This window comes from Heteronotia binoei, chromosome 19 (genome assembly GCF_032191835.1).
Source record: "Heteronotia binoei isolate CCM8104 ecotype False Entrance Well chromosome 19, APGP_CSIRO_Hbin_v1, whole genome shotgun sequence".
Taxonomy (NCBI): domain Eukaryota; kingdom Metazoa; phylum Chordata; class Lepidosauria; order Squamata; family Gekkonidae; genus Heteronotia; species Heteronotia binoei.
In genome coordinates this window covers 13,677,126-13,703,492 of record NC_083241.1, presented here as the reverse complement: position 1 = coordinate 13,703,492, position 26,367 = coordinate 13,677,126, and the positions used below count along the sequence as shown (strand labels likewise).

The 26,367-nt window shown below is 45.9% G+C and overlaps 1 protein-coding gene across 1 annotated transcript in view; it reads left to right on the top strand.

Annotated features, from left to right (window-relative positions):
- PCSK6 (proprotein convertase subtilisin/kexin type 6) overlaps positions 1–23,805 on the top strand; it is a 183,010-nt gene extending 159,205 nt beyond the window's left edge. Inside the window, exons 18-21 of the mRNA XM_060259949.1 lie at positions 6,706–6,809; positions 18,134–18,263; positions 20,297–20,409; positions 21,975–23,805. Of these exons, the coding sequence (XP_060115932.1) occupies positions 6,706–6,809; positions 18,134–18,263; positions 20,297–20,409; positions 21,975–22,072 (445 nt within the window). The 3' untranslated portion in view covers positions 22,073–23,805. The remainder of the gene's footprint in view (positions 1–6,705; positions 6,810–18,133; positions 18,264–20,296; positions 20,410–21,974) is intronic.
- Positions 23,806–26,367: the final 2,562 nt, after the last annotated feature.

Below are 26,367 nucleotides of genomic sequence, written 5' to 3'. Positions count from 1 at the left end.
GTGTGTGTGTATAGCAATAGACTAAGAGCCCCGTGGCGCAGAGTGTTAAAGTACTGCAGTCCTAAACTCTGCTCACGACCTGAGTTCAATCCCCGGCAGAAGCTGGGTTTTCAGGTAGCCAGCTCGAGGTTGACTCAGCCTTCCATCCTTCTGAAGTCGGTAAAATGAGCATCCAGCTTGCTGGGGGGAAAGTGTGGACTGGAAAAGGCAATGGCAAACCACCCCGTAAAAAGTCTGCCATGAAAACGTGAAAGCAACGTCACCCCAGAGTTGGAAACGACTGGTGCTTGCACAGGGGACCTGTCCTTTCCCACAGCAATTGAGGTTTCTTGAGAACAGGCTAAAAATAAGGTTCTGGACTGCTAATTGCTTTGTCCTTTAAGATACTTACTCATCCTAGGGCAAGAAGGAAGGAGCAGCCGCATCCCTCCCCAGGGCTGAATGTGAGCATCCTTTAAAAAAAAAAAAGAATTAACTGTCTAGTCATCATGGTTAGGAAACAAACCTTGAAGACGGATGGTTAGTGTCTGAAGACAGAGAAACCAGGTAGGGCTGAGAGAGTCTTCCAGTGACTGGGGTTGCATTCACGTGTGCCTCTTAAAGCACTTTCCATCCTTAAGAACATAAGAGAAGCCATGTTGGATCAGGCCAACGGCCCATCCAGTCCAACACTCTGTGTCACAGAAGAACATAAGAGAAGCCATGTTGGATCAGGCCAATGGCCCATCCAGTCCAACACTCTGTGTCACATAAGAACATAAGAGAAGCCATGTTGGATCAGGACAATGGCCCCTCCAGTCCAACACTCTGTGTCACATAAGAACATAAGAGAAGCCATGTTGGATCAGGCCAATGGCCCATCCAGTCCAACACTCTGTGTCACATAAGAACATAAGAGAAGCCATGTTGGATCAGGCCAATGGCCCCTCCAGTCCAACACTCTGTGTCACATAAGAACATAAGAGAAGCCATGTTGGATCAGGCCAATGGCCCCTCCAGTCCAACACTCTGTGCCACATAAGAATATAAGAGAAGCCCTGTTGGATCAGGCCAGTGGCCCATCCAGTCCAACACTCTGTGTCACATAAGAACATAAGAGAAGCCATGTTGGATCAGGCCAATGGCCCCTCCAGTCCAACACTCTGTGTCACATAAGAACATAAGAGAAGCCATGTTGGATCAGGCCAATGGCCCCTCCAGTCCAACACTCTGTGCCACATAAGAACATAAGAGAAGCCCTGTTGGATCAGGCCAGTGGCCCCTCCAGTCCAACACTCTGTGTCACATAAGAACATAAGAGAAGCCATGTTGGATCAGGCCAATGGCCCATCCAGTCCAACACTCTGTGTCACAGAAGAACATAAGAGAAGCCATGTTGGATCAGGCCAGTGGCCCATCCAGCCCAACACTCTGTGTCACATAAGAACATAAAAGAAGCCATGTTGGATCAGGCCAATGGCCCCTCCAGTCCAACACTCTGTGTCACACAGTGGCAAAAATTTTATATACACACATACACTGTGGCTAATAGCCACTGATGGACCTGTGCGCCATATTTTTATCTAAACCCTTCTTGAAGGTGGCTATGCTTGTGGCCGCTGCCACCTCCTGTGGCAGTGAATTCCACATGTTAATCACCCTTTGGGTGAAGAAGTACTTCCTTTTATCCGTTTTAACCTGTCTGCTCAGCAATTTAATCGAATGCCCACGAGTTCTTGTATTGTGAGAAAGGGAGAAAAGGACTTCTTTCTCTACTTTCTCCATCCCATGCATTATCTTGTAAACCTCTATCATGTCACCCCGCAGTCGACGTTTCTCCAAGCTAAAGAGTCCCAAGCGTTTCAACCTTTCTTCATATGTTTCAACGTTTCATCCTTCTCGTGCTGTTGTTATGTTTGGTTTGGAAAATAAAAGAGAAAGGCAATTTTAATGCGGGACCAGGCTTCTAAAGCAACAGATGCCCGTAACGGAAAGCTAACCATTTGTGAGTCTTTTTCTTTCAGGGCACTTCCTGCCCCAAATATCACAGGCATTGAATGTGCCGGTCTGGTTTGGGAAGCCAAGGAGAGTTTGGCTATCTGGGTAGTGTACCGGGTGCCCAATGCACCCTCAGAGAGCCTGCCTGCCCTGCTGGATGCGGTATAGACCTGGGCACTGGACTTCCCCAGGCTATTAATCCTGGGGGATTTCAATGTCCATGTTGACGATGCAGCATCCTTGCAGGCCCAGGACCTGGTGTCATCCATGGAGACACTGAGACTCAGCCAATTTGTTTCGGTTCCCACTCACCAGGCTGGCCATACGCTCGGCTTGGTCTTTGGGGCTGGGATAACACCGGATCTGGTAGCTGTGGATACAGTTCCATGGTCAGATCACTGTGCCTTGAAAGTCCGTCTGGACTTGCAGCCCTCCTCATGCTTGGGTGAGGAGCAGATTTATGCTCTCGGGAGGCTCCGCGGGGTCCAGTGCCCCCAGGCGGTTCGTTAGATGTTAGTTGGAAGACTGGTATTCCCTGCTCTCTACGGCCATCGATGATATTGCACCCCGGCGCCCTCTTTGCCGCCACACCAAAGCAGCCCCTCGGTGTACCTTGGAGCTGCAGAGGATGAAACAGCAGCTTGGGCGGCTAGATCGAGCGTGGCGGAGATCTTAGGACGAGGAGTCTAGAACTTCCTATAGAACTTTTATGAAGGTCTATGAGAAGGCAGTGAAGTCCGCTAAGAGAGATTTCTATGCGGCCTCCATTGCATCTGCGAAATCACGCCCAGCTCAGTTATTTAGAATGATTCGATCACTGACTACGGTGCCAGCAGGCAATCAAAAACTCAGAGAATTGGATATCGGCTGTGAGGCCTTTGCGACCTATTTCACAGATAAGGTCTCGACTCTCCGCCATAACCTTCCAGCCACAATTGATACAGTATGTGAACTGGAAGCCTGTTGTCCGTCTTCGGGTCCCATGTTGGACCGTTTCAGCAGTCTCTCCCAGGAGGATGTTGACAGGATCTTGGCTGCAGTGAAGCCCACAACCTGTCCCCTGGATCCGTGCCCATCCTGGCTTGTTAAGGCAGGTGGGGATGACATTCAGGGGCCCTTGGTGGAGATGGTTAACCTATCCCTGTCATCAGGGGTATTCCCAGCCAAGTTAAAAGAAGCAGTGGTGCGCCCGCTTTTGAAGAAGTCTTCTCTGGACCCTTCAGTCCTGGCCAATTATCACCCAGTCTTGAATCTTATCGTTTCTGGGTAAGATAATTGAGAAGGTGGTGGCAGAGCAGTTTCAAGCTTTCCTGGAGGACAATCTGTCCTTGATCCCTTCCAGTCTGGCTTCCGCCCTGGTCATGGGACGGAGACTGTTCTGGTCACCCTCACAGATGACCTTAGAAGGCACCTGGATCAAGGCAGGTCAGCGCTGTTATTACTTTTAGATCTCTCAGCAGCGTTTGTCACAGTCGACTATGATCTAATGACCCACTGGCTTGCCAACATTGGAGTTCAGGGGGTGGCCTTACAGTGGTTTTCCTCCTTTCTCCATGGTCCGGGACAAAGGGTGGCAATTGGCGAGCAGTCCTCCCTGTGTCACCCCCTAGAGTGTGGTGTACCACAGGGAGCTATGCTCTCACCAATGATGTTTAACATCTATATGTGCCCCCTTGCCCAGATTGCCAGAGGTTTTGGGCTGGGGTGTCACCAATATGCAGATGACACCCAGCTCTTTCTGTTGATGGACAGCCATTCAGACTCCACCCTAGACCATCTGACCAGAGCGCTGGAAGCAGTGGCTGGTTGGTTGAAGTTGATCCAGCTGAAACTTAATCCAACTAAGACGGAGGTCCTGTATCTGAGTCACGGGGGACTGGGACCAAGCATCTGGATCCCCACCCTGGATGGCCAGCTCAGATGGTGAGGAGCCTGGGTGTGACACTGGATGCCACCCTTTCTATGGTGGCCCAGGTGAAAGCTGTTACACGGTCTGCCTTTTTCTTTCTCCAGCAGACCAGGCAACTAGCGCCTTTCCTAGTTCCTCGGGACTTAGCAACAGTGCTCCATGCAACGGTCACTTCCAGGTTGGATTACTGTAACTCGCTCTACGCAGGCTTGCCCTTGAGGCTAACCTGGAAACTCCAGCTGGTGCAGAATGCGGCAGCATGATTGCTGACTGAATCGCCTGTACGAGTGAGCAGTTGGCCGATGCTACACAGTCTGCACTGGCTACTAATTGAGTACCGGATCTGCTTCAAGGTGTTGGTACTGACGTTTAAAGCCTTGCGCAGCCTGGGACCGGCATACCTGAGGGACCGCCTCTCCCAGTGTGGTGTAATGGTTAAGTGTGCGGACTCTTATCTGGGAGAACGGGGTTTGATTCCCCACTCCTCCACTTGCACCTGCTGGAATGGCCTTGGGTCAGCCATAGCTCTGGCAGAGGTTGTCCTTGAAAGGGCAGCTGCTGTGAGAGCCCTCTCCAGCCCCACCCACCTCACAGGGGGTCTGTTGTGGGGGAGGAAGGGAAAGGAGATTGTGAGCCGCTCTTCGGAGTGGAGGGCGGGATATAAATCCAATATCATCTTCTTCTTCCCCATATGAACCCTGGAGGTCATTGCGTTCGGCCTCTCAACATCTTTTGACCACCCTTGGCCCAAAGGACATCCGCCTTGCTTCAACCAGGACCAGGGCTTTTTCGGCCTTGGCCCCAACCTGGTGGAATCGACTCCCTGTGGAGATTCAGGCCCTCCCGGATTTGTTACCATTCCGGAGGGCCTGTAAGACAGGAGCCGTTCTGCCAGGCCTTTGGCTGAGGCGGGCTGTCCTTAATTAGTCACACCATCTAACTGGCCTCCCTACACTGATACTGACTACCATCTGAACAGGGACTGCCATCTGGACTGGAGGAGATCAGGCTGGCGTAACTGGCATTTTTGGACACCTAAGTTTGGCCTTTTCCACGCTGCCTTGATTTGCGCTTAAATTGAGCTATTGGCTCAGCTGTCTTAAATTTTAATTTTTAAAATGTCTTAAATTGTTTTATTAGTCTGTGGATGTATTGTTGGTTTTAATCGTGTGATATGTTGGAATCCGACCTGAGCCCTTATGGAAAAGGGTGGAATAGAAGTCCACCGAAATAAATAAATGAATAAATAGCATATTAGGGTTTGTAGAATCTTTCGGGCTCAAGTGCCGTGTTCTACTGGAGAAAGTTTTTCTTCCAGACGTTTCGTTCTCAGCTGCGGAGAACATCCTCAGTGGCGTTGCAGCCGGAGCAGGTGCTCAGACCTTCTTGGCTGCTGTGCATTGAGTGAGGCCAGGGCTGCTGGAGAGCTGCTATTTCTAGGCTGGAGGGGGTGTGTTGAGAGGGCAATTGGTTTGTGGATGTGCCCATTGTTTGGTGGGGCTTCCTGGAAGGGAAGTGATAAGGAAACTGGCTGTTGAATGTGACTATTGTTCTGTGTTAACTGCTGTGAGGGTTGGAAGGGGTGTGAAGATAAGGAAGATGGTTGTTGACTGTGCTGATTGTTCTGTGAAATTTGCTGGTTGTTCTGTGACCTTCTGCAATTTATAGTCTGTAGGGCGTTTTGCAGAGCTGGGTACCAAGATTGGTGGATGGAAATGCCTTCTTCCTTTCTGTTAAAGTTGTGCTGGTGTTTGTAAATCTCAATAGCATATTCTTGAATTTGATAATGCCGATATGATGGGATGAAACTGTGCAGGGCTCCCTCCTTTTTAAAAAAGCATTACATGAAGCTGCCTTATGCTGGATCACATCATTGGTCTATCAAGGTCAATATTGTCTGCTCTCACTGGCAGCCACTCCAGCGGAGGTCTTTCACGTTGCCTGCTTTCCTTCCAGGTGGGCAGCCGTGTTGATCTGCAGTAGAAGAGCAAGGTTTGAGTCCAGGAGCACCTGGACCAGCCAGATTTGGGGGGGGGGGGGAGGTGATCTTTTGAGAATCAAGGCTTTTGTCAGGCAATGCTTTGGCTCTCGGAAGTTTATACCCTGGAACTCTTGTTGGCCTTTAAGTTACAACTGGACCTTTTGAACTGGAGATGCCAGGGATTGAACTTGGAACCTTCTGCATGCCAAGGAGGCCTGCTTGTCACTAAGCTGCAGTTCTACCCTGCCTTCTCAAGTTAGCGTTCCTGGTTTTGGCCACGTGTATCTTGGAACCCTTCATCTTCTTCGTCTCTATCGGTTGCATTTTCTGAAAAACCCTTTTTGTCATCCTGGCATCTCAGAAGACAACTGAGCTCTGCCCACCCTGTTTTGCTTCTCTGTCTTTATTTTGCTGAGAGGCTTTCGGTTGTCTGGAGCAGAACCTTCAGGGCCAGTTTGGTGTAGTGGTTAAGTGTGTGGACTCTTATCTGGGAGAACTGGGTTTGATTCCCCACTCCTCCAGAAGCACCTGCTGATGTGACCTTGGGTCAGTCATAACTCTCACAGAGTTGTCCTTGAAAGGGCAGCTTCTGTGAGAGCTCTCTCAGCCCTACCCACCTCACAGGGTGTCTGTTGTAGGGGAGGAAGATAAAGGAGCAACTCTAAGATTCAGAGCGGAAAGCAGGATATAAATCCAGGTTCTTCTTCCTCCTCCTCCTCCTTCCTTTGACTGAGAAATTGCCTGGCCATTTTATACTTTTCCCTTAGCTCTAACATGGCAGAGATTGTGGGCATGTTTCTAGGGTGTGATGCCCAACGTTCTCTGTTTTCCTCCACAGCCTCGTAGACAACAACTGCGTCACAGGATGCAAGCCGGGCATGAACCTGATCAAGGAACCGATACGATGCGAGGGCTGCCACTCCAACTGCCGGACATGTTCAGGTACATGAACAATCTCTCCCAGACATCTGAAGTGACATGGGAGAACAGAAGGGCAAAGGAGAAGCATGTTAATCTGCATCAGCCCTTTTGAGCTGGAAAACCTTTCACCGTGGAGAGAAAACTATGCCAGTTTGGCTATTCTGAACAAACAGGATGCTTACAGAAAGCCATAAAAAGAGTTCTCGCTCATTCCTTGACGTGCTAGTTTTCCATATGAAATGTATGGAAGTCATGTAAGACATCAGCAGCCTGAAAGTAGGAGGGGCTGGATAGGACTTTGGGGCAGATGTGGCTGGGAGAGGGAGCAGGAGGACAACAAAACATAAGACAGATTGTGATTCTGTAGCCCCAGTGTCCATTCCTTATTACCAGGGCTTTTTTGTAGCAGGAACTCCTTTGCATACTATCCCACACCCCCTGATGTAGCCAGTCCTCCTGGAACTTACGGTAGGCCCTGTACTAAGAGCCCCGTAAGCTCTTGAAGGAGTGGCTACATCAGGGATGTATGGCCTAATATGCAAAGGAGTTCCTGCTACAAAGAAAGCCCTGCTTATTACTATTGTCTTTCTGACCCACTGCCTCTTCCAAGGGTCCCATTCCCAGTTCCCTTCCCCTAAGACCTTTGTAGGCAGAGTGGGGAGGAATGACTGTCATGGGGGGCTGGAGCAAAGAAAACGGCACCAGTGCAGACAGGACCTGAAAACAGCCAAACCATCCAGGCTATGCAAGTGAAAACACACTTAGATTGCTATCTTTGGAAAGAAGACTTGTTCCCAAGCAGGTTTTAGAAAGATGTTAGTATAGCAGAGTTGGAAGAAGCCAGAAAGCACATGATTATTCCACGTAGATGCTGGGAAACAGACACAGAGAGAACATTTCCTCCCTTTCTCATAATACTGGACCTCGGGGGCATCCATCTAACTAAGTTAAAGGGCAGTAGGACACAGAGAGAAGAAAATAGTTTCTTACTCTATGAGTAATTAAATGGTGGAATTCACTGCTAGTAGTGATGGCCAGAAGCACAGATGGTTTCAAGAAGGAATTAGATTCATGAAGGAGAAGTCCATCCGTGGCTGCTACCCGTGGTGAGTAAAGGGAACTGACAGAGGCAAATACTAGTACCAGGAGGCAGGATTTCTGGGGACGCCTTGGCCTTCCGGGGCAGCTGATTGGCCACTGTGTGGAACAGGATGCTGGACCAGATGGCCAGCTGGTCTCACCCAGCAGGGCTCTTCTTACAACTCCTGTTTGAAAGCAACAGTAGAAAAAAATGACCAAGTCACAAATCTCTTCTACAGTCTTCCTTTTGCACCATCATATATTCTGTGTACGTTACAAAAAAAGCAAACTTCTTCCTTTTTAATAAAACCGGAATGCTTTTGTTAAGATGCTTTCTGCTTTAAAAAGAAATTCCGTCTTTCATGGGCTCAAAGGCAACCGTACAAAAACCCCACAAGAAGAATAGCGTGAGTCATCTTTGGAGAACATGAAAGTCTCCACACTTCAGAAATGGGAGGAGGGGGGAGGAGTGTCTGCAGCACTGAAAATTTAGTTCTCTCCCATAGCGATAATAATTTGAAAACAAATTCCCTCTTCCCCACCAAGAAATTTGCATTAAAAAAAGCAGATTGGAAACAGAACTGATGCTCAAACTGTTCCAAGGTGGGCTTTTCCTCTCCCCGGAGATACGGATCAAGGGCCAGAAAGTTGTGGGCAGACAGAGATCCTTTTACATTTGTTTTCTTACACACCATATCATAAAGCTGCTTTTGAAATCTCTTTGAGTCATAACTAGGATTTGCAATTCAAAATAAGGATGGCTGGGTGTAGCAGAGCTCAGACCAGGAGTCCCGTCGGGCTGCAGTTTCTATTTTTCTGTATTTATTTATGTATACCCCACTTCTGCCCTCCGTGGGGACCCGAAGAGGTGTACGGCATTCTCCTTTCTCCATTTTATCCTCACAACAAAGCAGTGAAGTGAGGTAGGCAGAGAGCAGGGCTTTTTTTGTAGCAGGAACTGCTTTGCCTATTAGGCCACACACACCCTGATGTAGCCAATCCTCCTGGAGCTTACAGGAGGCCCTGTACTAAGAGCCCTGTAAGGAATTCTAGCAGGACCTCCTTTGCCTATTAGGCCACACCCCCTGATGTAGCCAATCCTCCAAGAGCTTACAGTAGGCTCTGTACGAAGAGCCCTGTAAGGAATTCTAGCAGGACCTCCTTTGCATATTAGGCCACACACCCCTGATGTAGCCAATCCTCCTGGAGCTTCCAGTAGGCCCTGTACTAAGAGCCCTGTAAGGAATTCTAGCAGGACCTCCTTTGCCTATTAGGCCACACCCCCTGATGTAGCCAATCCTCCAAGAGCTTACAGTAGGCCCTGTACGAAGAGCCCTGTAAGGAATTCTAGCAGGACCTCCTTTGCATATTAGGCCACACACCCCTGATGCAGCCAATCCTCCTGGAGCTTCCAGTAGGCCCTGTACAAAGAGCCCTGTAAAGAATTCTAGCAGGACCTCCTTTGCATATTAGGCCACACCCCCTGATGTAGCCAATCCTCCAAGAGCTTACAGTAGGCCCTGGAATAAGAGCCCTGTAAGCCAAGGGTGTTGAACTCATTTATTGTGAGGGCCAGATCTGACATAAATGAGACCTTGTTGGGCCGGGCCACGTGTGTACCTATTTAAGATTAGGTAGCAGAGTGGTAAAGCTGGAGTACTGCAATCCAAACTCTCTGCTTGACAACCTGAGTTCAATCCCAGCAGAAGCTGGTTCAGGTAGCCGGCTCCAGGTTGACTCAGCCTTCCATCCTTCTGAGGTCAGTAAAAGGAGTCCCCAGCTTGCTGGGGGGAAAGTGGAGATGACTGGGGAAGGCAATGGCAAACCACCCCGTAAAAAAAAGTCTGCCGTGAAAACATCGTGATGCAAATTCTTGGAGGATTGGCTACACAAGAGGGGTGTGGCCTAATAGGCAAAGAAGTTCCTGTTACAAAAAAAGCTCTGGCAGAGAGCGTGGAGTCTGCTGGCCCAGGGTCACTCAGCCAAGCTTCCATGGCAGAGTGGGGGTTCGAACCTGGGTCTCCGAGATCCTAGTTGGACAGTCTAACCACCAATTCATTCAGTTGTGTAAGAGATTTCTAGAGGCCTCACCAGAGTCCTGAGTCCTCTACCTCACCTGAGTCATCACACCATGCTGGCTCCTATCTACACCTTTGTACACCTTTTCTGCATGATTTGGCTGAGGCAAAGTGGCACTGGTACATGTGGATACAAAACGTAGCTGTGCAGAAATAGCCAAGGGACTCCTTTCCATCTTTTCCATGAAACGACAACACTGGAAATACTTCGAAGGGAGCTTAACTCTGGAAAACTTACACCCTGGGAAATTTAGTTCGTCTTCAGGGTGCTACTGGGTTCACATCTCTCTGTTCTTCTGCAGACCGGCATCGATACCCACCTGAATACTGGCCAGACATTTTAAGCTGGTTCCACCCATGCCTTTACATGCCCAGTAGCTAGACAAGGTTACTGTAGGCAGTTGAAGCTAACCCATTTGATCTGGAGTCTCCTGGGAATCTGGTCCTAGAAAGCCAATCCCATCTCATCATCCAAAGTAAAACTCAAAAGATCTGCAATCTGGCCCAGGCGTGGCCAAACTGCGGCTCAAGAGCCACATGTGGCTCTTTCACACATACCGTGTGGCTCTTGAAGCTCCCACCGCCCTGTCAGCCAGCTTGGAGAAGGTATTTCTCTCCTTAAATCACTTCTGTAAGCCAAGCCAGCCGACAGCTTGGAGAATACATTTAAAGTTAAAGTTACTTCTTTCTACCTTCCCTCCCTCCCTTCTTTCCTTCCTTCCACCTCTCAAACACCTGACGTTCACGTCTTGGGGCTCTCTGACATTTTATCTGAGATTTATTCTGTGTAGCTCTTACATTAAGCAAGTTTGGCCACCCCTGATCTGGCCAATTCTTTTCCAGCAGAAACGGCTGCATTTCATGCTCAGCATGTCCTTTGAAAGCCAGGGTGTGAATCTTCAGATTGCAACCTGGCTGCCAAACTGAAAGGTGTTTTTTTAGGAGGCAGAATGCAGGACTGAACTTCGGTTCCTGTGCTCTTTATAGCAAACAACCTAAGCAGGTTTCACTACCTGAGTTTTGCAGTGTCCCATAAGCAATTAGTTCCTCGTCGGAAATGTTCATCACACATCTGCCCTTGATTGTTTGGCCTGTGGCCGAATGACAGCCAGGGGACTAAAATCTCTTGCACGAAAAGGGCTTGGAATGAGCCTCTGGAATATCAGCCTTGAACATCACATGGAGGTTGGAAGCTGCCTTTTAGCCGCCCTGAGCCTGCTTCGGCGGGGAGGGCGGGATACAAATAAAAATTGATGATGATGATTTTACACTGACTCGAACCCAGGCCTAGCACTAGGGGTTCTGCCGCTACCAGCAGCGCACAGCGCCCCCCAAGCCCCTTTTTGGTGTTTTCCCCCCGCGTGTGAGTAGTGCGTCTTGTGCGCCACCCATCGCTTTCTCCCGCACGTCGCCCTGCATGATGTCATCGTGCAGGGCAACGTGGGGGAGAGAGCGATGGGCGGGGCACAAGAGCACTGCCGTTTTCTCCCTGCTGCGGCGCCTGACCACTTTCAAGCTGAAAGCGGCCGCCACGCTCTTTGGAGGCTTTCTCGGACGCCTCCGAAGAGTGCGGCAGCCGCTTTCATCTTGAAAGCGCCCAAGCAGCGCTGAAGCACCGTGCTCTTCAGAGGCTTCTAAGGAAGGGGCAAGGAGAGTAAAGGGCCGCCTGGTGAAGCCCCCAGGCGGGGTGGCGCCCTAGCCAGCCACCTATCCCGCCTACTCCCATGCACCAGCCCTGCTCGAAGTCATGATCGGCTACTCTGGCCAGCAGTGGCTGTGCAGGGTCTCAGGCAGAGGTCTTTCACGTCACCTCTTACCTGGTCCTTTCAATGGGAGATGCCGGGGACTGGACATGGGACCTTCAGCATGCAAAGCCGATGCTTTGCCACTGAGAATGACCCGTATTCCATGTGTGGCTACAACGGCTAGTGGCTAAATAGTCTTATTTGGGAAGGGGCTGTAGCTGAGTGGCAGAGCATCTGCCTTGGTTGCAGAAGACCTGAGGTTCAATCCCCTGCTTCTGCTGGTCAGAGTACACAGTTCTGGCCCTAATGGACAAATGGTCTGATTCATGCAGCTTCATGTAGAGCTATGCAGCAAAAATAATAATAATCAATAAATAGAAATTGGTGCTTTTCAGATCCAGTATATTAGGACCATAAATAAATTTAAAAAAACAGTATGCCCAGTTTCCAAGCACTGGAATGGCCTTGGGTCAGCCATAACTCTTGCAGAGTTGTCCTTGAAAGGGCAGCTTCTGGGAGAGCTCTCTCAGCCCCACCCACTTTACAGGGTGTTTGCTGTGGGGGGAGAAGATAAAGGGGACTGTAAGCCATTCCGGCAGCTGCAAGTGGAGGAGTGGGGAATCAAACCTTGGTTCTCCCAGATAAGAGTCTGCACACTTAACTGCTACACCAATCTGTCTCTCTACAGTTTGGTATACCGTTGCCAGTAAGATATTGAGAGTCTTCTGCTCAGAGAAACATTTTTTTTTTAAATCAGCAAGCGCAGATTTCAAAAATCTATAATGGAAAAACATGTGAACCAATGTTTCAATCAGGCTAGCAGAGCAAGGACAAAATCTACTATCAGATGGAATGTTTCTATAGCTTCCTTTTAGGAGTGCTTATGGTGGCATGGCAAACCTAGCCGGTGTGAACCCATGGCAGTATTGCAGTTAATATTGTGTTTATAACAATTTTATTATCCTGTAATATTTTGCAATAATACTCATCATCTATTATTAAAAGTTCATACAAAAACATTACATTTTTCTCCTCCCTCCCCCCCTTTTCTTGACCTCCAACGGTGTATTTTAAGTAAATTGCTAAAACTAAAAGGTAATTTTTTCAAATAAAGAATCTTCATAAAAAAAATCTTACGGCAAGAAGATAAAAAGGAAAGAAAAAACCATATATAATAATTATAATTCATCTTCATTATAATCCTTTAGTCCTTATCAAAAGAAAATTAAAAAGAAAGTATATTCCCGCTTTTTGACTATAGTCCATGTATACTTCCTCCAAAGTTCAACTATTGTAAAAAATCGACAAGTATCCTTTAACCTTCCATTGTTTTTCAACACATATTTGAAATTTTCCCCAATCATTTTTAAACTTCTCTAAAGCATTCTCTTTTAAGATTCTTGTAAGCTTGTCCATTTCACTCCAATGCATGACTTTTAAAGTCCAGTCCCACTTTTCTGGTAGTTTATCCTGCTTCCACATCTGCACATATAATGTCCTTGCAGCTGAAAGCATGTACCAAATTATCGTTCTATCTTGTTTCGGAAATTTTTCAATTTGTAATCCCAACAAAAAGGTGTCTGGTGCCTTCTTAATATTATAACCCAACATTTTTGAGATCTCTTGCTGAATCATTTGCCAAAATTGTTTTGCCTTTTCACCACATATGGTAGAAAGATCCTTAATGTTTTTTACATTTCCAACATCTGTCCGACACCTGATTATTCATTTTTGCCAGTTTCTTAGGTATCATATACCACTTATATAACATTTTAAAACAGTTTTCTTTAATGTTATAACATGTCGATATCTTCACAGAGTTCTTCCATAAGTATTCCCATGACTCCATCTGTATTTCCTTATTTATATTTATCGCCCATTTTATCATTTGAAATTTGACTACTTCATCTTCCGTAGACCATTTCAACAATAGTTTATAAATTCTTGAAATCAATCACCAAACAGCATTCTCTCCAGCTCTGTTTGTTCTTGCCTTATTACATCATTTTTAATGTCCTGTTCAAGCAAACTTTTAATCTGTTGCAATTGAAACCAGTTATATTTATATTGTAATTCTTCAGCCGATTTTAATTCCACCTTCCCTCCATGTATTTTTAACAATTTTTGTATGATAGCCATTTTTCTTCATTGATATCCGAATATAATTTTATTACTTCTGTTGGCACAATCCAAAGCGGTTTCCTTTCATCTCCATATCTTCTATATTTTAACCATGTATTTAACAAATTGCTTCTTATATAGTGATATGTGAAAAAACCATCCATCTTACTTTTCACATAACACATATATGCATGCCAACCAAAAACATTTCCATGACCTTCTAGTACTGGTCGTTTTCTATTTAATAACGTCATCCATTCCTTAATCCACACCAGGCATACTGCATCATGGTACAGTTTTAAATCAGGCAGTTGGAAACCTCCCCTTTCTTTTGCATCAATCAAAATTTTCATTTTAATTCTTGGTTTTTTCCCCGGCCCATACAAATTCTGAAATTTTCCTTTGCCATTTACTAAATTGTTTGTTATCTTTCACTATTGGAATTGTTTGAAACAGGAACATAATTCTTGGTAAGACATTCATTTTAATTGCGGAAATTCTGCCCAGTAAAGACAAATTCAACTTGTTCCATTTTATCAAATCTCCATCAATCTTACGCCAAAGCTTCTCATAATTATTTTTGAACAAATCAATATTTTTGTTGTGATTTCCACACCTAAATATTTTACTTTGGAGGTAACTTCACATTCTGTTAAATTTTGTAGTTCTTTCTGCTTACTCTTTGACATATTTTTGCACAATATTTTCGATTTTTCTTTACTTATGTAAAAACCTGCCAGTTCTCCATACTCTTGTATCTTACGAAGCAACAATGGTGTTACATGAATGGGATTTTCATTTATAAACATTACATCATCTGCAAACGCTCTGTATTTGTAAGAAAAACCACTCAGTTTCAAACCCTCTATCTCCTTATCTTGAATTTGCATAAGCAAAACCTCTAAAGTCATTATAAATATCAGTGGAGATAGAGGGCAACCTTGTCTTGTTCCTTTACTAATTGTCATCTTTTCCGTCAAATGTGCATTTATACAGAGTCTTGCTTGTTGTTCAGTATATATAGCCTTCACCATTCTTATAAAATCTTCTCCCAATCTCAGCTTCTCCATCACTGCAAACATAAAATCCCATTGCACATTGTCAAATGCTTCCTCTGCATCAGCAAAAATAATGCTACTTCTTTTTCCGGATTTTTCTCATAATATTTGATAATATCTACAACTGTTCTAATATTATCTTTAATTTGCATCCTGGGAAGAAATCCTGCCTGCTGTACTTTTAATGACATTGTTCAAATGCTCTTTAAAATCCTAGCATATATTTTATAGTCATTGTTAAGTAGTGAAATTGTTTATTACGTTCGTGGCGTCTCTGTCTTCTTTCGGTATCAACGAGATAACTGCTTCTTTCCATGTATTAGGTATTTTCCCATCTGTTCTTATAATATTCATCAATTTCTGAAGTTTTGGTGATAGCACTTCCGCAAGCACTTTATAAAATGAACAGAATTCCACACCCAGTTGTTTAGTCCATAAAAATTTATAATCATTTTTTTAACGTGTACTTCTTGTGGGCAAATTGTATTACATTTTTGTTTGCCAATCCAATGAAATGTTGCTTTTCTTTTTTGTGGTGAATTAAGTCCATTTACATTCCAAGATATTAATTTGCAATCCATCATGATTTTCTATTTTTAGTCTGTACCCCCAGACATCCAAGAATGTCGCCATTTCCTGGGTGCTTGTAATTGTAAATCTCTTCCCTTTATGTTCAAAACTTAAACCCTCTGCATCTCATTTCATTTTCTCTCAGCTTTTCAGTCAATTTTTTTTATAATCTTCTGTTATTTATAACTTACCTTGGCAATTCTTTCATGATTCTTACACTACTACCATCTACCTCCAATGCATTTTCAAATTGTTTACTTAGAATCTTTCCCACCATGTCTCTTGTCACAAATCTTACAACCACATCTCTTGGTAGTTTGTTTTTTCTGGCATACTCTGAATTAACCCTATAAATATAGTCATAAAAATAACTAGTTTCATCAGGGTCATCCCTCAAAAACTCAGCAATGATTTTTATTATGTATGTCCTTAAAACAGTCTCAATAGATTCAGGCACCCCTCTCAGACGAATCTGATTTTCCATTAGTTTACAGTCTTGTAGCACTGCTTTCTCCTGCATTTTTTTTAATAGAGGAATCCACTGTGTCAATTCTTTAGTCTTGGTCTTTCACCTTCTCTTCAACCTCCTGCACTTTCTTTGACGCTGCTTGGGAGTCTTTTCTGAGATCTTCAATTTCTTTTTTAAATTCTTTTTTAATCACCTCTGCACTGGATTCAATATCTTTTTTTAATTCTTTCTTACTCTCTGTTATTGAGTCCTTTAGTACTTTTACCAGCCTTTCCTCCATGGCCTCTATTGCCTCCTGCCATTTAGACATTTTTGCTTCTTCAAGTGTCCTAGCCCTTGTACGAAACTGCTTTGCTCCTGCTTTATTCACAGACATCACTGTCTGCCCATTGCTGAAATAGGTTCAAAAGTTGACCTCATCAAATTAATTTTTAATATCACAGTCTTATAGATTAAGGCATGCCCTTTTAGATGAGCCTAAAATTGCCGTTCTCAGAGGCAGTTGAGATATTAAAGTTTTATTTTCTTCAAAATGGCGTCCATGGCTTTTCTTTTCCCTTTTTAAAAAGTTTTCCTTTTTCTCCTTAAGTACTCCAAAATTGAATCAAAACATATAGTCCAATAGATCTCACCTTTTAATGATGATATCTGCCGGCTCCACTATTTTTTAAAGTCCCATTTACTTTTTTTAAAAATTTTAAACTTTGACCTTCTTTTAATGGCTGCCAGTACTTCTCTATGATTTATAGTCCCAAAAAGGGCTAGGAGGCTTGCAGTTTTCCCTTCTCTTAATGGCCCCTTCCTTTCTTTCTTGCCACGAAATCTCGTTTTCGATTGTTGAGAAGTCTCGCATTAGTTCTGTAACGTCATTTCCTGTGACATCCCACAAGTCAGCAGATCTGTTTTCGGAGGGGGTTGTCGAGCCCAACCACAGGTATGCCAAACAACAGTTGTTTTCCTTCTTTTAACCTTATTTCTCCAAGTTCATTAGTCCCAAATTTATCCCCTCCTTTATCTTCCTTACTTTAACATAACATAGTTGGATCCAGACCTTTATCTTTATTTCAAATAAGTCTTATTTTAGTCCCGGAGTGATAGATAAAGATCTTTTACCTTTAAAATTGCAATTCTTTTAAACACCGTTCTCTTCAAAAGTAGACCTTATTCAGTTCCAAAGAAGCTTTGAATCCTGGTGAATTTAAGTCAATTTAATGACCTCAGAAGTCCTCTGTAGATGTTGGAATGCAATCTTTCTCCGGGGACCCTTCAAAGCCAAAAAGGAACCCCACTGGAATTCCTTGTCAGCCAAAGTAAATCCCCTCAGAATTTAACATGCATGTCTTGGGCTTCTCCCTGCCTGGGAGAAGAAGGCAGCAGGTGTTAGGATCGCCTTCTCTGCCCAGAACAGAGGTTCTGGACTGCTCCTCTAGTGAGAAGCACCTCAATCCTCCATGACTCAAAACCGGAAGTCCGTATTGCGGTTAATATTGATAAGTAACATTCATACTGATGTGGGATCGTTGGAACTAAATTGAATAGTTACTGGAAAATGTACACTGTAGGCTTTAGCCAATGTTTCTTGAAAGCAAATCTTTTATATTGTCATTGATCACTAAACATCAGTTTGGTGTGGAGAGCCAGTTTGGTGTGGTGGTTAAGTGTGCGGACTCTTATCTGGGAGAACTGGGTTTGATTCCCCACTCCTCCACTTGCACCTGCTAGCATGGCCTTGGGTCAGCCATAGCTCTGGCAGAGGTTGTCCTTGAAAGGGCAGCTGCTGTGAGAGCCCTCTCCAGCCCCACCCACCTCACAGGGTGTCTGTTGTGGGGGAGGAAGGGAAAGGAGATCGTGAGCCGCTCTGAGACTCTTCGGAGTGGAGGGCGGGATATAAATCCAATATCTTCTTAAACTAGCTTTAGTTAGCCCTGTGGGTTTTTAAAAGGAAGGGGAAGACCAGAAAGCATGTGGCTACAGAGTTGTGTTAATTCGCCCCAAAGGTATAACCATGCCGTTGCAGTAGGAGTTAAATAAATTGTTTTAAGTAGGAAAAATGGGCAAAATGCTGAAACACAACTTGGAGGGAGGATGTCATCTGGATTCTGAAGAACTGCAGGAGTGAGCAAACACTGCCCCCGAGGGGGGAAAGGCTATTGCAGAGGGCCCTTGTGTCGTGCTTCCTCAGTTGTCTTTGTGATGGCAGCCATGTTTTCCCTGCATTCCTTAGGGCCAAGCCGAGAGGAGTGTATGCAGTGTGCCCGGAATTTCCATGCGTATGACTGGAGATGTGTCCCAGAGTGCGGCGAGGGCTTTTATGCTGAAGAGGTATATGGTCTCCTGTACAGAGTTTGCAGAAGGTACGATCTGTATTTGTCACCCAGTCCTGAAGCTGTATAGAATTAGCACGGGAAGTGGCTAAGCTGTGGGGAGTTCTTCTTTGGCGCTAGCAGAAGCAAGCGCTAACCCTTTTTGCTTTGAAGTTTGCAAGGCATTCATTTATCTATTTCCTTACATTGTTGAATATCCCAACTTTCTCCACAGTGTGAACCCAGAGCCCCTTGCCCACTTTCTCCTCATAACAACCTTGCAAGGTGGGTTAGGCTGAGAGTATGTGACTGGCCTAAGGTCACCAAGATAATGCACTCTTGGCATCTATTCACACTACACTAAATGCATTTTGCAACTGGCTTTTTACTGTGTAAGAGTAGCAGAAATCCAGTTGCAAAATGCATTATTTAGTGTAAAAGGTAAAAGTAGTCCCCTGTGCAAGCACCAGTCATTTCCGACTCTGGGGTGACGTTGCTTTCACAACGTTTTCACGGCAGACTTTTTACAGGGTGGTTTGCCATTGCCTTCCCCAGTCATCTACACTTTCCCCCCAGCAAGCTGGGTACTCATTTGACCGACCTCAGAAGGATGGAAGGCTGAGTCAACCTGGAGCCGGCTTCCTGAAAACCCAGCTTCCACTGGGGATCGAACTCGGGTCATGAGCAGAGCTTAGGACTGCAGTACTGCAGCTTTACCACTCTGTGCCACGGGGCTCTATTATTTAGTGTAGTGGGAACCAGTACTCCCTAAGTTGTGGAGTCTTGTGAACAAAAACACTGTTTCATGAGCTAACTGGCATTAAAGATGTGAGTGAGTGATTTGGCTGCTGCGTAAATTAGTGTGCTCTGGGGCCATCCTTCCTGAGCTAAGAAAAAAAGGTGTGAGGCACAGGATAAAAAAAAACCTGTGTGCTAGCTCACACTAACTCAGCTTAGAGGGAACACTGGTATGAACGCACCCTCAGTCTAACCTCCCTCACAGAGTTGTTGTGAGGGAAGAAATGGGGAAGGGAAGAACGCTGCTGGGGAGAAAAGTGGGCTATAATAAGGTAAATAATAGCTTCAGGTGGGGCAGCCATGTTGGTCTGGAGCAACAGAACCAAGTCTGAGCCCAGGGGCACCTTTAAGTCCAACAAAAGTTGTATTTACGGTATGAGCTTTTAGTGTGCACTGTCAGATACAGTGAAATAGTTTCCTCCAGCTGTACTTGCAGGGAGTGGGATGGGGGGTTGCTGTTGGGAAGGGCCGCTTCGAATCAAGGTAAAGTTCAGTTCTGGGACAATTCAGCTCTCGCTTGTACCCAGAATGGAATTTTATTTGACTTGAAGAAGAAGACTGCAGCTTTATACCCTGCCCTTCTCTCTGGATCAGAGACTCAGAGAGGCTTACAATCTCCTATATCTTCTCCCCCCACAACAGACACCCTGTGAGGCGGGTGGGGCTGAGAGGGCTCTCCCAGAAGCTGCCCTTTCAAGGACAACCTCTGCCAGAGCTATGGCTGACCCAAGGCCATTCCAGCAGCTGCAAGTGGACGAGTGGGGGAATCAAACCCGGTTCTCCCGGATGAGAGTCTGCACAATTAACCACTACACCAAACTGGCTCCCACTTGCAGGTGCCACTGGACTCAAATTTTGTTCCCACACCTGTTTGTTAATTCTTGTGTTTGTAAGCAGATTTATTGCCATTCATGGATCTTTCTTGCATCCAATCTCAGCTCTAATCACCCAGCATACATGCACCTTGATTCTGCCTGACAGAAACTCCCCCACCCTTAGGTAAGGTTTGAGGAAGCTTGTTTCTATGTATCTGACAAAGTGTGCTTGCACAAGAAAGCTTATACCATGAATAAAACTTCGTTGGTCTTAAAAGTGCCCCTGGAATGAAAAAAAGTAAACAATATTGAGTGGTGGAGAGAAACTCTCCCAGTTACATTTATATGTGCAGGAGCAAGAGCTGACAGCCTTGCGAAAAACAGCTTGATGCACTAGACATGTCCCACCACCTGGGCTCCGTCTGTGCCTCTGGGGCTATTGCTCTGCATTGACGTTTCTCTCTCACTCAGATGTGAAGACAATTGCGCAACTTGTGAATTCTCTGGGAGAAGATGCCTCAGGTGTAAAGAAGGCTTCAGCTTGCTGAGTGGCTCATGCGTCGCCAGCGACAGATGCCACAATGGTATGCATTTGCATGGAATGATGTTTTGGGGCTCTCTCTTGCATGCATAACTGTGTTCATGCTTAGCTTGTTCATAGTCCACTTTGGCCACTTGTGTCCACGCAATGACTGAAGTAAGAACTAGTGGGGAGGTGCAATTAGGGTTGCCAACAGGCCTTCAGTTGGGAAAAGAGAAGTGTGTCAGTTGGGGAGGGCGCTAAGAATGCTGTAGGCGAGGCTTTCTTTGTATCAGGAACTCCTTTGCATATTAGGCCACATCTTCCTGATGTAGCCAATCCTCCAAGAGCGCACAGGGCTCTTCTTACAGGGCCTACTATAAGCTCCAGGAGGACTGGCTACATCAGGGAGGTTTGGCCTAATATGCAAAGGAGTTCCTGATACAAAAAAAAGCCCTAGCTTTAGGGGTCCCTAACTTTGTTGACCCTGTTGGCATTTTAGGGATTTTGAAAACAAGTAATGGACGCCACAACAAGATGACTGGGAGGTACAAGAAGAATGTTAAGAGGTTCTCAACAAAGCGCCCAGGGGAAAAGCAGGCAAACGTCAGGAAACACACTAGTTCAGGGGTCACCAAGCTCCTTGAGCCTGTGGACACCTTTGGAATTCTGACCCAGAGTGGTAGGCAAAGCTTTTTTTTTTTTGTAGCAGGAACTCCTTTGCATATTAGGCCACACACCCCTGATGTAGCCAATCCTCCTGGAACTTCCAGTAGGCCCTGTACTAAGAGTCCGGTAAGCTCTTGGAGGATTGGCTACATCAGGGGCATGTGGCCTAATATTCAAAGGAGTTCCTGCTACAAAAATAGCCCGGGTGGAGGCACAACCACAAAATGGCTGTCTCAGGAAGTGGAACCACAAACCCAGAGAAGCCCAGGTGCAGAGGAGAAGGGGGTGATTTAAAAGATGCCCCTAGGAAAGAGGAGTGAGAGAGAATGAAACCACCGGTGTGGCGGCAGCTGCCACTGAAACAATATTATTTTAATCTGCCTGGCCAATCAGAAGCCCTACTGGGCAAGCGTACCACTTTTTAAAAACTCTTGGTGGGCACCACATTGGGGTATCTCTGCACTAGCGAGGCACCCATGTAAGGGTGCCCTTCCCACACAGCTGCTTTTAAAGAAAATCCAAGAAGCTGGGTGGGCCCATCTCAGATCTCCCAACTCTAATGTAGCTTGGGTGCAAGACCCAGATATTCTGGGCAGGAGGGGGAGAGAGAACTCTTCCCTTCTCGGGCTGCAACAGCAGCTCTGCAAGAGAGGGGAAGAGAAAGCAGCCTGCTTTTAGCTAGTGGCCTGTGAACAGCTGCCTCGACTCGTTTTCATTTGCAAACAAAAGTGGGGAATGAAATATAGTTCTTAATCCCTGTGTCAGAGGGCACGTCAGCAGCTTGCAAAAAACCCTTCCCCATCATCAGCTGTCTGACAGAGGGGCAAGCTGTTGTTTTTGGTTCTCTTTCCTTTGGTACTGAATAGCTTTTGTGGGGCCTGGTCTGTTTGGCTGAAAAGCCTGATCGTGTTTCTTATTCTTTCTCTCCCACCCCCCTTTGCAAAATGTGCACTCTTCCAGCCGACGACACTTTCTGCGAGATGGTGAAATCCAACAAACTGTGCGAACGCAAACCGTTTATACAGTTTTGCTGTCGGACATGTCTCTTGGCTGGCTGAGCCGCGCCTTTAGTATCTGCCGTCTGGAGGCCTTGTCGTGCCAAATCCCTCGGACAAAGTTTTCCCTTTTCCCCCTCAGCCTCGGGGAGCTTCGCCCGATGCTGGCTTGAAGCTTCAAGCTTGCGACTCAGATGGCTTCAGTCTCTCCTGTCTGTTGGTTCCTCCAGTGTCGCATCTGATACCCCCAACTCTAGATAGCTTGATTGCCTATTTATTGGGTCTTTTTAAAAATTGCAAATGCCAACACGAGTCCTTCACAGATGTGCCCTGCTTATGGAGAACGACACACGGCCTGTACTCACAGCGTTGTTTGTGAAAGCGACCATTGCAAATTATACTTTCAAGCAGCCACATGGGAAAACCCCTGCAGAGTTAAGTTCTTTTTTTTTTTTCATCTTGGAGAAGAAACGGGCATCTCTGCTCCCCTGGCTCCCACCAATCAAATATTGCAACCTTTTAGGCAAGCACAGGATCGCAGCATCCTACTCCAGTGCAATACAGGGACTGCAACACAGCACATCTCTGCAAAAGAAACACATTCCAGGCTGCCTGTCAGTAGCAAGCTGGCCAGGGGAAGTTCGGAGTTTGCCAACAACCAAAGAGGCAATCTAGAGCTGGCAGCTCTGAGTCTTCCTGCTCCCTGCAGGCCATCCTGAACAACCAGGCCCCTGAATGGTCAATCCAGAGCAGGTTTGCCAGTGTGGACCCTGAAGGATTGAAGCCTTCCCTGTAAAACGGCTCGCGATGGGCTCAGCTCCCGACAGCAAAATTAAGCTAGAAGATTTCCTTCCCTGCCACAAAAGGTGGCCTTCCGCAAAGATTTGCACCACGTCGCTTCCACCACCACCACCCCTGCCAGCTTCGATTGATGTCTTCATTGGGTCCGGCCAGTGGTAACTTGCTGACAACCGCCCCTTCCTGTCCAGTGATGACTCAGTGACCTCCTACGCAAATCCTTTCCAAGAGAGATTCCGTTCAGCCAACCAGGAGGCAAAGAAATCCACCAGTTCTCCGGAAGAGTCGCGTACAACACATCCGAATGTATTCACTATAATATATACAGTATATAGTATATTATATGTGTGTGTGTATGTATGTGTATATATACACACACTGTGTACTATATGTAGTATGTCCTGTGCTGTTTATGTAATTGTGTCGAAATAGATTTGGCTTACTGATTTTTTAAAAGAAAGATAACTTATACAGTTCCTTGCCTTCCTTCACAGAATTTTTTAAAATAATTTTTATGGGGTGATTCTTTAAGAATCACTTTGTTTTCTAATGACATCCTTGTAATGTCAACGACAACGTTCCTTCGCTACCCCTCCTCAGACAAAGACAGCGATGTGTCTTCCCCCCCCCCCCTCCTTGTAGCTTCAGCTCTAATTCACATTGTCGGCCGTTTTAATAAGTTAAACCTTCAGCCCATGAAATTGGCAGTAAAAAATGTTAATTAGCTCTTTTACAAAGTGCATTTTCTAAATCTATTCCCTCCTTTCTCCTGCTACTGCCACCCCGGCTGAAAGTAACCGACATGTTTGTACTGCTTTCGACCCAGACTTGGCCAGATGAATAGTGAAAGGAGTCTTTTTGATGTGAAACGGATCAATGGCCAAAAAAAGAGTTGATAGAGTGACCCAACATGAATAAAATGTTTATAGGCCCAATGGATTACTCTGTATGTTTTTTTAAAGCTGCCAAAGTAAATGGCTTTATTTTATTACGAGGAATATTATATTTCTGTGCAGTTTTTTTTTTAAATTACATTATGGCGGGAGTATAAAGTGTGTACTTTATGTAATCCATTTTCCATCCTGGGGATTGATCGAATCTGCACCCTATAGCTACGGTGAATCTAAAGCACTGTGTGCCTCGGGCCGTTCACTTGGGACCGCACAATACAGTTTACACGGCTTGTAAACTGCCTGAACGGGAGAACTTCTAGGGACCAGATGGAAACCATTCTGTGCTCTTTGAAGGACAAACAAAGCAGAATTGCGGTAAATAAGCGATAGCAAATTCTGCCAAAGGAACTCCCTGCATCTGGCCCGAAGCACGCCAAGAAAAACACGAGCCACGTGCAGCTGCTTGCGAGGCATGCGATCAACATTTTGGCCCTGCTGCCAGCATGGCAGGACTCAGAAGAGGGCCGGATCCCAAGAGAACCTGGCTTTGCAGCATGTGTCAAGGCAAATGGAGAATGCATCCAAATAATGACTTGGTTCAGTCGGTGGGTTGCTGTCTCTTCAAATTTGGGCAGGATCATCGGGGAGGAGGGCAACAGAGCTATTATTTTTGCCTCAGTCCTTAGCTTGAATAATTGTTGCATGCCAGGGAATACTCTAGTTCCTGCATGTCTCTAGTATGCTTTCTCAGGCCAGTGTGGTGTAGTGGTTAAGTGTGCGGATTCTTATCTGGGAGAACCGGGTTTGATTCTCCACTCCTCCACTTGTACCCGCTGGAATGGCCTTGGGTCAGCCATAGCTCTGGCAGAGGTTGTCCTTGAAAGGGTAGCTGCTGTGAGAGCCCTCTCAGCTCCACCCACCTCACAGGGTGTCTGTTGTGAGGGGAGAAGATATGGGAGATTGTGAGCCCTTCTGAGTCTCTGATTCAGAGAGAAGGGCGGGGTATAAATCTACAATTCTTCTTCTTCTTGGTGAAGATGGAGCAACAGCATCACCGGCTTTGTTCCCTACATGCGGTACCTGCCCAGTGCTGCATGCAACATAACAGAACACCACCTCTTGGTGGATTTTTTTTCAAATGAATCATAGATCCAGGGGAGTTAGCCCTGCAAAATAGTAAAGAGTCCAGTAGCACCTTTTAAGACTAACAAATTTTATTGTAGCATAAGCTTTCGAGAAACACAGCTTTCCTCATCTGACGAAGAGAGCTGTGTTTCTCAAAAGCTTATGCTGGAATAAAATTTGCGACTCTTAAGGTGCCACTGGACTCTACTATTTTTCAAATGAATGTAAAGAAGGCAAGAGCTTGATTTGCTGGGTTTGAGAAATGACTCACTAGGCTGAGAGCAACCTTGGAAGGGCTCAAGCAGGCCATAAAGATGAAGGCTCTTCGGGAACAGCATTTGTTATGCAGAAATATGCACACCCTCATGCCTTGGTTTTTGGGCTTTTTTAATCTGCTCCACTCCACCTGCCCCTGCTAGTCATACAGGCAGTGCGCTTTTTTTCCCCAGCAGGAACGCAGTTCCGACTGGCTTGGCATAAGGGGTGTGGCCTAATATGCAAATAAGTCCCTTCTGGGCTTTTTCTACAAAAACCCCTGTGTGAAACAGTGGTAATGTCAGGGGGTGGGGCCTAGTATGAAAATGAGTCCCTTCTGGGCTTTTTCTACAAAAACAGCCCTGTGTGAAACAGTGGTGACGTCAGGGGGTGGGGCCTAGTATGAAAATGAGTCGTTTCTGGGCTTTTTCTACAAAAACAGCCCTGTGTGAAACAGTGGTGACGTCAGGGGGTGTGGCCTAATATGAAAATGAGTCGTTTCTGGGCTTTTTCTACAAAAACAGCCCTGTGTGAAACAGTGGTGACGTCAGGGGGTGTGGCCTAATATGAAAATGAGTCGTTTCTGGGCTTTTTCTACAAAAACAGCCCTGTGTGAAACAGTGGTGACGTCAGGGGGTGGGGCCTAGTATAAAAATAAGTCCCTTCTGGGCTTTTTCTACAAAAACAGCCCTGTGTGAAACAATGGTGACGTCAGGGGGTGTGGCCTAATATGAAAATGAGTCGTTTCTGGGCTTTTTCTACAAAAACCCCTGTGTGAAACAGTGGTAATGTCAGGGGGTGGGGCCTAGTATGAAAATGAGTCCCTTCTGGGCTTTTTCTACAAAAACAGCCCTGTGTGAAACAGTGGTGACTTCAGGGGGTGTGGCCTAATATGAAAATGAGTCGTTTCTGGGCTTTTTCTACAAAAACAGCCCTGTGTGAAACAGTGGTGACGTAAGGGGGTGGGGCCTAGTATGAAAATAAGTCCCTTCTGGGCTTTTTCTACAAAAACAGCCCTGTGTGAAACAGTGGTGACGTCAGGGGGTGTGGCCTAATATGAAAATGAGTCGTTTCTGGGCTTTTTCTACAAAAACAGCCCTGTGTGAAACAGTGGTAATGTCAGGGGGTGTGGCCTAATATGAAAATGAGTCCCTTCTGGGCTTTTTCTACCAAAACAGCCCTGTGTGAAACAGTGGTGATGTTAGGGGGTGTGGCCTAATATGAAAATTAGTCCCTTCTGGGCTTTTTCTACAAAAACAGCCCTGTGTGAAACAGTGGTGACATCAG